The sequence below is a fragment of the Enhydra lutris genome, unplaced genomic scaffold (assembly GCF_002288905.1).
Source record: "Enhydra lutris kenyoni isolate GAN:26980312 unplaced genomic scaffold, ASM228890v2 scaffoldscaffold98, whole genome shotgun sequence".
In the NCBI taxonomy this organism is placed as follows: Eukaryota; Metazoa; Chordata; class Mammalia; order Carnivora; family Mustelidae; genus Enhydra; species Enhydra lutris.
In genome coordinates this window covers 279,880-293,644 of record NW_019154182.1, presented here as the reverse complement: position 1 = coordinate 293,644, position 13,765 = coordinate 279,880, and the positions used below count along the sequence as shown (strand labels likewise).

General features: G+C 39.0%; 1 protein-coding gene across 1 annotated transcript in view; it reads right to left on the bottom strand.

Annotated features, from left to right (window-relative positions):
• LOC111139277 (BRISC and BRCA1 A complex member 2) overlaps positions 1–13,765 on the bottom strand; it is a 401,260-nt gene that overhangs the window by 385,809 nt on the left and 1,686 nt on the right. Inside the window, exon 2 of the mRNA XM_022491515.1 lies at positions 11,441–11,591. Coding sequence (XP_022347223.1) covers positions 11,441–11,568 — 128 coding nt within the window. The 5' untranslated portion in view covers positions 11,569–11,591. The remainder of the gene's footprint in view (positions 1–11,440; positions 11,592–13,765) is intronic.

Below are 13,765 nucleotides of genomic sequence, written 5' to 3'. Positions count from 1 at the left end.
ACACATTAGACTGTATAAAGACTACTTCCCCTCACCTCTTCCCCTACCCCAACTTCCATACCAAAGGAAGTCTTTCTGAAATGAAATCACTGCAGGGCATGAAAAGCCCAAGATTCATAACCATCTAAAACTCCAGAGCCAGAGTTCTCCCAGCATTCACCACTCTAGTCTCTGTGGGAAGACTGTGGAATCCTAGCACAAGTTCCTAAGGTCAATGATTTCAGAATTTACTGGGCCAAGGCCAATACTATCCCCTTGACTTTTTCCCCCAAAAAACCCTAAATACAAAATAAATGAAAGCTCTCTGAAATGTTAAAAGACCCATTAACTATTTCACTAACATTATTTACATTACTGTATTTTACTATTATAATCTCAAGGCAGCTGGACAGGCAGCTACCCAAGTTAAAGATCGAAGAGAAGACTACAGGCTAGAGCGTGAGAAGCAGGACAACTTGCATTTCTCTGAGTTAAAAAACAAAACAAAACAAAACAAGAAGTAATTCCTGGAGGATAACGTGGACACGGTAATAGTTCTCAAAATACCAACACGGTGCACTGTTCTCTATATTTCTAGATGCCCTGGTATCTAGCCCTAACCCTGGTGCCCCAGCACCCTGAGCCCTAGCCAAAATTCTGCCCTGTAACACTCACAACCCGCCCACACTAGCTCTCCGCCCTCCAACAGAGCTCCCCACCTTAGTCCCCATCTTCCGAGGTGTTGGCGGGCAGGTTTCTTCAACCCTCTCTTGAGAACTGTTGCATGTCTCTGCTCAAGAAAGCCATGGTTCAATCTTTAATAACTATTGAAAACAGGCTCTGTTAAAAAAAGAAGCTGGACAGGGTGCCTGGGTGGCTCAGTCGTTAAGCGTCTGCCTTCCGCTCAGGTCGTGATCCTGGGGTCCTGGGATCGAGCCCTGCATCAGGCTCCCTGCTCAGCAGGAAACCTGCTTCTCCCTCTCCCACTCCCCCTGCTTATGTTCCCTCTCTCACTGTGTCTCACTCTGCCAAAACAATAAATAAAATCTTTTAAAAATAAATAAATAAAAAATAAAAAAAGGAGTTGGCATTTCCAAGCCCATTCATTCTTCAACCTAATCAAATATTTCAAAGTACATCCACCTGCACCACCTAAATTAGCCACACTGATACTGTTTCTGCCTCCATGGATCTCCAAAAAGCAAAGAACAAGGATAGAAAGTTACCCTAGAAATAGAAATTTCTGGCTCTCCTGTCCTTTTCTGCTCTATGATTTCTGACTTTTGTTACATGTGTGACCTCTTATATTGCTCTGTTTTCCTGAGTCTTACTTAGACAGCTCTTTTACACTGCCTGCATGGACACTCCCTCTTTATAGAGTCCCTGATTCTGAAATGCCAAAGTGATTCTACCAGCTGCCTAACAACAATACAGTAAAATAATAATATATATAATAATGTGTGTAATAGATGTAACACTAAATATGATAATAACAGCATTGTTATTATTGTAGATAAAAATAGTAACCATTTATTGAGCACTGTGACCAAATATATTGAGATATATTTTTATATATATATATATATATATATATATATATATATATTCCCCATCACTACTCAGTAAGACAATTATTAATGTCATCCTCAATTAAGAGAAAACTGAGGTACAGAAAAGGTATGTAACTTGCCAAAGGTCATTAATAATGTCACTTAATAAAGTGGCAAAATCAGGAATCAAACTCAGACCTCACTGACTAAAAAATCTTCATGCTTACCACTATATTATGCTGCCATCCCACACCCCTAAAGATGGCTCACTGGGTTCCATCCTTTGTCCAATCTGCCTTCTGGCTTGTGCCACCCCGGCCCCTTCCACCAGCATTGTGTTAGCACTTCTGGCTCTGACCATTTTTCCTTTCTTTGAACTTTCTTTGAATTCTTCATAAATATTCTTAGGGATCTGGATAAGAGATTATTGAATTGTTAAATTTTCTTTGGTTTGTTTTTTTTTTAAGATTTTATTTATTTATTTCACAGACAGATCACAAGCAGGCAGAGAGGCAGGAGAGAGAGAGGAAGGGAAGCAGGCTCCCCTCCGAGCAGAGAGCCTGACGTAGGGCTCGATCCCAGGACCCTGAGATCATGACCCAAGCCGAAGGCAGAGGCCTCAACCCACTGAGCCACCCAGGCGCCCCATGAATTGTTAAATTTTCTAATACACCTTCTCCTTCTACTTCAATCTACCTTTTATATTAGCTCTCATCTATGTCAGCAAACCACTAGAAACTTCTACAGGAAAGCAACCAAAGAATAAGCCACTTAGGAAGAAGGTGAAGAGTCCACGTACAGGGACAAAAACGAAGAAAACACGAACCTTTATTTACAGACATAAAAGTGGGCATAAATAGGACAGTATCAATATTAAAAAGCAAGTATGCTCAGTATTGTAAAACTACAATCCAAGGGCCACTTGCTTCTTTTTGTAAATCAAGTTTCACTGGAACACAGCCACACTTACTCACTTGTGTCCTGACATAAATTCCATGCTACAAGAGCTGTTGCGACACAGACCATAAGACTCACATGCCTAAAACACTATCTGATCTCACAAAAAGTTTGCTAAAACCTGTTGTAAAAGAGGTCCATTCTCTCCAAACAAAAAAGTTTTATCCAATGCCAATCAAACCCCCAACAGGTGAGATGATGAGTATTCAAACATACTCTAAAGCTGTAAAATTGAAAAGCTGTATAATTGCACAAAGCAAATACAGATCATTGAAAATAAAGTCAGAAATACACAGGAGAATTTAGCATGTAAGATGGCATTTCAAAATAATGAATAAGTCAAGGATTTATCTTATAAATAGTGCTAGGACAACCAGACGATTACTTAGAAAAATAATATCCCATTCCTACGTTATATCATACACCAAAATGAATTCCAGATTAATTTCAAGGAACAATGAAACTACAGAAGAAAGCACAGGCGTCTCAGTGGAAAAGGCATTAATTTCGCAAAATGTTAAAAGAACTGATGAAGGAGGGGCACCTGGGTGGCTCAGTGGGCTAAAGCCTCTGCCTTCGGCTCCGGTCCTGATCCCAGGGTACTGGGATCAAGCCCCACATCAGGCTCTCTGCTTGGCAGGGAGCCTGCTTCCTACTTTCTCTCTGCCTGCCTCTGCCTACTTGTGATCTCTGTCAAATGAATAGATAAAATCCTTAAAAAAATAAATAAAATAAAAAAAAAGAACTGATGAAGGAAATTGATCTGATGACAACATAAAAAGTAAACATTTTGGCATATTAAAGATAAATGTGAGAGGAGATTCTTTACAACCTTCTGTTATAACAAAAGACAGATTCAAATGAACAGCTCTCAATGATAGCTGATTAAATTACAATGCATTCCTATACTGGAATATTATGCAGGCATTAAAAAGGAGGCACAGTTCAAGCCATACTAATGTGGACAGTCTTCAAAATACACAGGTAACATGAATATATAATATGTTACTATATTAATTATCTAGTGCTGCATAAAAAACTACCCTAACATTAGTGGCTTAAGGAAACAATTTATTATTTCTCATCATTCTGTGCCAGGAGGCTGGTCACTTCTGCTGGCCTCTCATTGGCCCATGCGTGCAGTTGCCTTCAGCTGATAGGTTGGTTGTGGGGCCAAACAGAGCTGGGGCAGCCAGGGCAGCTGGCTACATGGACCAGTCTCTCTCAAGGAGACCAGACCCAAGAAGAATACACCAAATACATCAAAATCTTAAAATTTACATACTCTGGCCCAACAGTTGGAATTTTCCTGACATATAGGAATACATGCATCCATACAGGCATTTCTATCTTTTATAGTCGCCGAGATAAGATCTCCGGGTAATGAATCTGGCAATCACTTGATAAAGAGGCCAAGTTCATGCGTGATCACACTGCAGCGGAGCTCAGCAGTTGAGGAGTCTACCTGAGCATCAAAAGCTTCAAATTCATATTTTACATCCTCTCTCCTTAACAGACATGGACAGCAGCAAAGAATCACCAGTTTGAGGAAACCCGCCAACATTAAAGACAAAAAGCAAAACAGAGATAATGCAAGGTACATAAAAAATGTTTTTTAAAACATTCAAAAGTTCTAATTGTCAACTGCACCTCAATTTTAAAAACAAACAATAATTAATATCCTTACAGAGCAGAGAAGACACTGCAACCATGGAACTACAACAGTATGTGTGTTGAGGGTCCCCAATATTACAGACCAAGGCCTTTCAAATCTATGGGGAAGAAAATTTGCAACCTAGCATTCTATACTTGCCCAAATTATCAATCAAGTTTAAGAGCAGAATAAACACATTTCAGACCTTCAGGAACTCAAAGAAAAAACCTCCTCTTCTCCCTCTCTTGGGATGCTACTAGAGTGCATGCTCCAACAAAGCAAGAGGGAAAAACAAGAAAGGAAAACATGAGACTCAACATAGGGAAGAAGCAAAAGGAGAGCCACAATAATAACTGCATAGCAGGGGCAGACAACAATCAATCCGAATTCAAGCTGTTCCTCCACCAACCTTCCCCATCTTAACCAATGGCATAACCATCTTAACCAACTTGCTCAAGTTAGAAGGAAGAAGTCATTCTTGCTTCTCTCTCAAGCCCCAGATTCAACATCCTCATGTTTTTACCTTTATCTAGTTTATAATCTATTCACCTCCTTCCATCTCCATCACCGCCACCATATCATAAGATTCCATCATCTGTCACCTGGTCTATTGTTACAAATGGGCAGCTAACTGGTCTACCTTACCCTGCATAAGTCTCTTTCTATATAACAACCAATGCTTTTTTATATATATAAATTAGATCATGTCACTCTGCCTAAAATCCTTCAATAACTCCTCATTCCACCCAGAATAAAACCCAAGTTTCCTAATATAGCCCACCAGGCTCTGCATATTCTGGCCCCTGACTATCTTTAGAATTTCATCTCATTTCCCTCTCACGCTCTCTTACTACATTCCAACACTCAGTGGCCTTGCAAATCCTTGAACACACGAAGCTTTCTCCTGACTTTATACATATTCTCTTTATACAACAACTTCCCCAGCTCTCTACATTGGATTATTCTCATCTTTCGTGATTCAACTTAAATGTCCTTTCCTCAGAGAGCTTTCCTGACCATTAATTCTCAATTGGTCCTTCACCGGGTCAGTTTCCCTTCATTTCCTTTCCTCAATGAGTTAAAAAGAAGAATTTTTGTTAACTGAAATTTGGGGTGTCCTAAGAGAATGGCATGTGACTATTTAAATGAGGTTATCAAAAAGTATCTAGAACATATGGTTAAGCAAGAGAATTTTTAAGAATAAAAACAAGATAGGTGAGAATTTTCCTACCTGATATTATGACATGCCATAAAGTTTTAATAGCTAAGATAGAGTACAACTGGCATTAGGACAATGAGGCTGACAGATCAAGACAGAAAGCCTAGAAACAGATCCGTGTATGATCTTGACATAATAAGAGAGGTAGCACTGCAGATCTCTAGACAAAGGATGACCTTTTCAATAAATGATGCTGGGACAATCAACGAACTGCATGAACAAAAAAAACCATATCCCTAGCTCGCAACATATTTTATGGAAAAAAATAAATTTCTATTTGAAGACCAAAAATGGAAAATCTTAGAGGAAGGTTTATGACTTTTGAGTATGACAGGATTTTCTGAAATGCCTTCGTCTCTCTCTCTCTCTCTCTCTCTCTCTCTCCCTCTCTCACACACACACACACACACACGGCACAAATCTAAAAAAAGAAAATACTGATGCATTTGACTTCATTAAGATTAAAACTTCTGGACACCAGTAGCATGAAATTAAGACTGTAAGCCACAGACTGAATGCAAATATTTGTAATACACATAACTGCTAAATGATTAATATCCAAAATATATAAAGAATGATTTAAAACCTATATAAAACTACAAACAACCCAGTTAAAAGATGGGCAAAGGATATTCCTAAAAGAAGAAATCTAAATTAGCAATAAAGATTTGAAAAGATTCTTCACTATACTAGTAATTCAGGGAAATACAAATTAAAAACAATGAGATACCATTTCACACCCATCAACTTGGCAAAAATTTAAGTCTGACAATGCAGACTATTGTTAAGGCTACAGAACAATGGGAACGCTCATTCATTTCTGGTGGAAGGAAATTCATATAATGTGGCAATATCTAATAAAATAGAAGATGCATATACCTTAAGAGCTGGCAATTTTACTCCTAGGAATGTGCCTAGAGGAATAGTTTTCAAAAAAAAATTTTTTTTTTTTTTGCTTTCAAACATTTTTTTTCATGACACACATATTTCACATTGTAACCCAGTACACACATACTTATTTAACTGCAAGCAAAATTCACAAAACAGTGCTTACTCTTATTATGTGTGACACATTCTGGTAGTTTCCATTCTATTCTCATTCATTTTTTAAATGTTGGAGTAACTCACTCAATAGATTTTATAACCACTAATGGGTAAACACACCCAGTTCAAAAACCCATGCCCCAGAAAATATTCTCATACCTTCTTGCACAAAGGTGAGAGAACGTTCATTGTGGCATTCTTTGTCAAAAGAAATTTAAAACAACATACAAGTCAATCAGTGGGAGACTGAATAAAAAATTGGAGGCACATTCATACAATGGAATATGATACAGCAGTGCAAACCAAAGAACTTGCACCCTAAGTATTAACATAAGTAAATCTCACGAACTTCCTACTAAGAAAAAGAAGCAAGTGGTGGAAGAACACACACACACACACACACACACACACACACACACAAACATACACACATATATGATGATATCATTTCTCTAAACTTCTTAAACATGCAGTGTAATACTATATATGGTTTAGGGATATATTTTTATATAATGAATATATAAAGGATAAAGGTATGCACAGGAGAAAAGGAAAAAGATCACAAAGAAGAGAAAGTGAAATGGAAAAGCCTAGAGAACAACTGGATACTAAAGGGTTAAAAGGTGCCCCTCTTCAGAATTAAAGTATTGGCTCCTGGGCCAGCAGCTTCCTTCCAGGCACAGGGCTAATAAAGTTTCAGCCTGCCAGCCAAAGGGACCAATGGAGCAAACGGAGATCTGTCTTCAAAGCTTACAGCACTCATCTTTGGAAAACGGTTCTATTTAGTAACTAAGTACACTGAGTATCTATTTTTAATTAAGTAATGAAATTCAGAACATGAACAAAAAATGCAACAGGTAGTTGTGGGCGGCTGAGATGTCACAGCAGATGCCCCAAACACAGCCATGTGCCAGTAAGGGTGAGTCACTGTGATATGCTGAAAAAAGATAATAAGGCTTGGCTGCCACAGGTTACACTAAGCCCTCTGCTTTCCTCTCTCATATTTGCCAGGCACCATTCCAGAACACTGAACATGGAGACAGCTTCAAGATTAGTAAATCACCAAAAATGACAAAATATGGCATCTTACAAATAGCACATGCTTGGGATCAAATTATCACAGAGCAAAAAGCTAATAAACAGTCAAGAGCCCCATGGAATAACTCCCTAAAATAAAAATTCGACCCCTCTACCTAGAAGAGTAAACCTGGTGCTGGTTTTTCAGTAGTGATATTTCAAAAATATCAATTCACTTATCAAGGAATGACATTTTCTAGAATTATGTATAATAAAGTTTAAGCAATAATCTACCAGAACGAGAAACAAGTTTCCAAGCCAGAAGTCCAAACCACTATGATCCCCAAACCAGGCAACTTCTCTAGGAAAACATCTTACCTCTTCATTCACTCAACCCCTACTTGCTACACTATGTAGGAAAAGTACCACAGCAGACCTTAAGGAGGCCTAAAAATAAATTAAATAAGAACCCTGTCCTTAAGATCGTGACAGTCTAGCAATGGAGCTCAGAAACAAACAAACACATACATACATATACACATACATACATACGTAGGTGTATGTAAGGTACAAAGATTTAGGGGCCATTACAGAAAGATGAGTTGCTATTTTTTTTTAATCTTACTTGGAATAGATTCTTACCTATCTATTCCTTCTATGAGCCAGATCTAGAATACAGATACTCACACCTCATCTCTTCAAGGGCAAGTAGCCATATATAGAAACAAGAGTAGTTCTGTGGATGCTGTGCCCTACAGGATTCACAGAACTGATAAATGTGGACCCCATTTCTTGTAAATGAGTGCTGCTGATGTAAAGGAAAGGGAAATGCCAATAAATGACACACTAAAAAGAAGCCATTCTGTTCCCAAACCCCGTCACTGTTTTGCTATAGAAACTTGAGGAATGCACACTTTGCCCAATGGAAAGATTGAAGAAAGAATTGTTAATGAGACTCGGAGGAACTTTCACGAATCTTTCAGACAAGAACTGCATAAAAGGCATCACTAATGCTCTAGATCAATAAGGCTTTTCACATCATTTTATGCCTAGCAACTCAGTTAATGTAGGTAGAGGTATCAGCATTCCTTTTGTAAATCTAAAGAAAGTAAATTCCATAAATACTAAATGCCATATAATTCCATATAATTCCATTAAATTCCATAAATACTAAATGCCATATAATGATGCCATTTCAAATATTTTTCGAAGAGCTAGTCCAGACTGGGCCAGGTCTAGTGGATTCATTTCAAATGTATCATCAGATCCACTATTTGTACTATTTTAAATACTCAACCAAACATTCAGGAATCAGGGAGCACTGGAAAAGAAGTCTGCAGAAAAGAAGTAAAGTGACTTCATGTTGATGAACCCAATTGTTCCCTCAGGACACTGATACAAAGAGTAAGAAGTTCAGATGACGTCATCTCCCATAAGCCAATCCCAGTCCCCTGGCCATCAGTCCCCCGTCATGTCCTAGCCAACTTTAAAAGAAAAAGTGGTTGTGACAAACTAAAGAAGAAACACCCGGGCACCTGGGTGGCTCAGTGAGTTAAAGCCTCTGACTTCACCTCAGGTCATGATCTCAGGGTCCTGGGATCCAGCACCCCGCATCGGGCTCTCTGCTCAGCAGGGAGTCTGCGCCCCACCCCCTGCCTGCTTCTCTGCCTACTTGTGATCTCTGTCTCTGTCAAATAAATAAATAAAATCTTAAAAAAAAAAAAAAGAAAAGAAACACCCATGCCCTATCCATTAGAGACAGTAAACATCCCTGGTTCGTGGGTTTGGCTCCTTTTGAGGACAGCTTCCCTAAGCTATAATCCAACCACCCTTACAGGTGGCACAATTCAGTCATCTGTCATATATTTACAGAATTGTATAACCATCCCCGCTATCCTTTAGGATATTTTTGTCACCCCCAAAAGAAATCCCCCACCCACTGATTAAATAATGCCAGATCTTCCCAATAAAGTATCCAACTAACCTAACTAGTCTTCTAACTAGTCCAACTAACTCTAACTAGTCTTCTCTATCCTCCTACTGAAGGAAGTGTACATCCTCATATCTAAGTCTTCTGCTTAGTCAAAAAACAGCAAGACTGGGGCGCCTGGGTGGCTCAGTGGGTTAAAGCCTCTGCCTTCAGCTCAGGCATGATCCCGGGGTTCTGGGATCAAGCCCCTCATCGGGCTCTCTGCTCGGCAGGGAGCCTGCTTCCCCCTCTTTCTCTCTGCCTGCTTTTGATCTCTGTCAAATAAATAAAAAAATAAATCTTAAAAAAAAAAAAAAAACAGCAAGACTTACAGAAGGCAAAAGAGCCTAAGAAGAAAAGCTAAAAGAGAGTCAAGAATGCAATATATTTCTAGTAAGAAAATACTCAAAAACTGATGGGGATATGTCAAAAAGACACAAACCCCAACTCAATGGAGCTCCAATGACAAAGCTAGAACAACTGAGCAACAAAATAAATGAACACAGCATTTGGATGATAACCTACAGACTAAAATAAACACCTAAAAATTCACACTGACATAAATAAATAAGTGAATAAGTAAGTGACTGGGGGAGAAGGGACAACGCTTCTCTACAGTAGAATTCAAGTTAATAAGTGTGGGGGTATGGGGGAAGTAAGGGAAATAGAACATCATTTAGATCAGCACCACCGTGATAATGACTGCAGGCCAGAACCATCCATGACCGCTGAAATTAGTGGCCAAAAGTACCAGCAAGTAAGCATCTGCACCATCTCAAGGCATCCCTCCACAAGACATTTACCAATGACAAAGGGCAGATCGAGCTAACGTTACATACTAGATACTCAGTGTAACTAAGTACAGTGGAAAACCTTGGTGGACACAATCTTACTTGAGTGGTCAAAGTTAACATACCAGTCACAGACATGAACGTCACGTACTCCCTGACCTAAAGTACTGTAAATCATACAGCATCAATTCTGTAGTATTCTTGGTGGGGGGGAGGGGGAATGCAGTTCTCACTGTAATAAAGGGAAAACAGTAGATGAGCCCATACTAAGCAACACTTTACAAAATAACTAACCAGTGCTATTTCCAAAAGTGTCAAAATCAGGACGCCTGGGTGGCTCAGTTGGTTGAGCACCTGCCTTCAGCTCAGGTCAGGATCCCAGGGTCAGCAGGGAGCCTGCTTCTCCCTCTGCCTGCTGTTCCCCCTGCTTGTGCATGCTCTCTCTCTTTCTCTCTCTGACAAATAAATAAATAAAAAGTCTCTTTAAAAAAAAGAAAAAAAAGGTGTCAAAACCATGAAAGACAAAGAAAGACAGAAACATTAACAGGTTAAGAAGACCCAGATGTGACAGCTAAATTCAGTTTGGATCCTGGATTGGATTCTGGGCCAAAAAAAGGACATGCATGAGTGGAACAAGTCACAAAATTCAAACAATGCTTGTAAAACAATCAATAGCATTATAGCAACATTAATTTTGTCGAATTTTGTAAGTTTTCTGTAAATCTACATTTATTTTGAAGTAAAAATTTGGGGTTTTTTAATTCAACATTTCCAGGTGTCAGATACTACTATTTCAACCCCACTGTGAAAAATGACTCATTCTGGCTAGCTATTCTAATTTTCCTATTAGGAGAGATTACCAAATGATATCAAATTCAGAATCCCAAAACCCAACTCTAGGAGTACATGCTGAATTGCAACAGACGTAACAAGAAACTGAGTCAATGAATGAAAAATACACTTGCTAAAAACCACATGGCACACTGTTAACAAAGAGACATGCCAAAAAAAAATAAAATAAAATAAGAAGAAGACATGAACATTGTGATCATAAAGCAATGGCCCACAACACAAATAAAACAGCTTGAAACATAATACATCAAGATCTGGACAAAACCAACTGCATCAACATGTGTTAAGTTCAAGACCTGATGTAATTTCTGTGGTGTTCAACTTTGATCAATCTGGTGGGAAAAGTTTATTAGTAGGTGAAGGCTGGATTGGGTCTGATGCATTAGTTGTAGTAGTGCTGGTACCTACCCAGACTTCAAGTCAGTTATCCTCAAACAGTTCGTAGCATCCAGTCCCACTTTTCCATTGCGGACCACACTAGATATGAATGGGGACAGCATTGGAGAAATCCGGTTCAAGGCCACTTCTGGGGACATTTTGGCTTGACTTGCAAATCACACTGAAAGGAGAAGGAAGGGATGGTGGTCAGAGTATTCAGAGGAACTAGACAGAACGGGTTTCCTGAAAACTGGCACAGCAACATGGAAATTTCTCTTGCATGAATAAATACTTCACTTCCTGTCTTATAGCGGCCTCTTCCAATGACCCCTTCAGAAGAAACCAACCCCCTGTTGCTCACCTCCTCAGATGAGAGACAGCACCAATGCTTTTCAGGCCAGAAGCAGCCCTTCAATCCAATTCCCTCCTCCTTTCCAAAGCTGACTGCTACACTGCCCCACGCAACCTAAATCTACCCCGCTCTATCTTACAACTGACAGTTTCCTACTTTGAGACCTTAAGAAGCCTTCACTAACAATCCTCTCCCCCAACACACAAAATGTACACTCCATTAAGTTCGGAACCGCTCCCTTGGTGTCCCCACAAGAAGGACTTGATTGGTAATACTATATGAAATTCAAGAATAAGCATAACCTACTTATAATTGTTACTTACGAGAAATTATTTACTTCTGATATACTGTCCCTCCACAGTGTGTTATAACTATCTGCTTTGTGATCTCTCCCCTGCCGGGACTATGTCTTGAATCCCTAGTGTTTAACAAAAGTACCTGGTACATGCTAAGCATCCAGTAAAAATCTTTAAATAAACAAATGAATAAAGAGACCAAAAAAACTAGAGAAATATTAAGGTATGGAGAGAAGACAATATCCCCTCAAAAAAATCTGGTCGAGGAGAATGTATCTGAGGAACATATGTAGCAAAAAGCTATTTTATGGGGCACCTGGGTGGCTCAGTGGATTGAAGCCTCTGCCTTCGGCTCAGGTCATGATCTCAGAGTACTGGGATCGAGCCCCACATCGGGCTCTCTGCTCAGCGGGGAGCCTGCTTCCCCCTCTCTCTCTCTGCCTGCCTCTCTGCCTACTTGTGATCTCTGTCAAATAAATAAATAAAATATTTTTTTTAAAAAAGCTATTTAACAATTAAATCATGAAAACATCCACTTATCCGGATATTAACCAACACAAACAAACATGTATCTAAAAGTCTTAGCCTTTCAGGCACTAAGAAGTTCTTGCACTTGAAAATACAGAAGTAAAACCAACAAAGCGTGTCTAAATTATCTGGAAACCCAGGGGCTAGGGGAAGGAACGCATGAATTCCTCTAAACAGATTTCTAAATGAAAACCTCTAGTTTCAGAGGTGAGTAAGTCCATTTAAATAGTCACTTTCTTCCTCAATCTGAAAGGATAATCCCACATCAAAAGCAAATTAATTTCCTCTAAGTTACAACTATAAGGAAATGATGTCCTAGTCCTAGTTTTCATATACTTTACCATATGGAGACTTAGAGGTCTCTGCCAAAAGAAATGTTGAAAACCAGTACCTGTTTTAATCACTTTGGATAGTAATAAAGGGAAGGACTGCAATGATCTTTCAAAAAATAATTTAGCGGGGCGCCTGGGTGGCTCAGTGGGTTAAAGCCTCTGCCTTCGGCTCAGGTCATGATCCCAGGGTGCTGGGATCGAGCCCCACATCGGGCTCTCTGCTCAGCAGGGAGCCTGCTTCCTCCTCTCGCTCTCTCTGCCTGCCTCTCTGCCTTCTTGTGATCTCTATCTATCAAATAAATAAATAAATAAAATCTTAAAAAAAATAAAATAAAATAAAATAAAATAATAATAATTTAGCTACCTTATATGGTGATGACACCCAGAAGTACCTTTGAGGCTGTATACTTCAGTACTCAAATCATCCTTTCTGCAAATATAAAACAAGCTCCTCTTCCATCCACTTAACAGATTACTTCTCCCCACCATTCCAAAGTCACTACAAAGTTAGAATAAACATCTAATATCCTGTATTGTCAATCATAAAAACCACGCTGTACATTTTTGTAACACTACCACTTATAAAGAGCTTCCAAAAACATTATCACAGTTGATCTTCACAATCCTGGGCAGTAGGCAGATTTTAGAATTCCCACTCTATGGGATATAAGGATAATTTCTGTAATTTGTCTTTGAACAGCATACTAACCCATATTAGCATTTTGAAGCATTTTTTTCTTATTCTGTGACATTTCCGTTCTTATTTCTATCCACTGATGTCACAGTTCTTGAAAGGATGCTTATCTAGATCATATGCAAAACACAGAAATACTCATCTGGAAAAAAA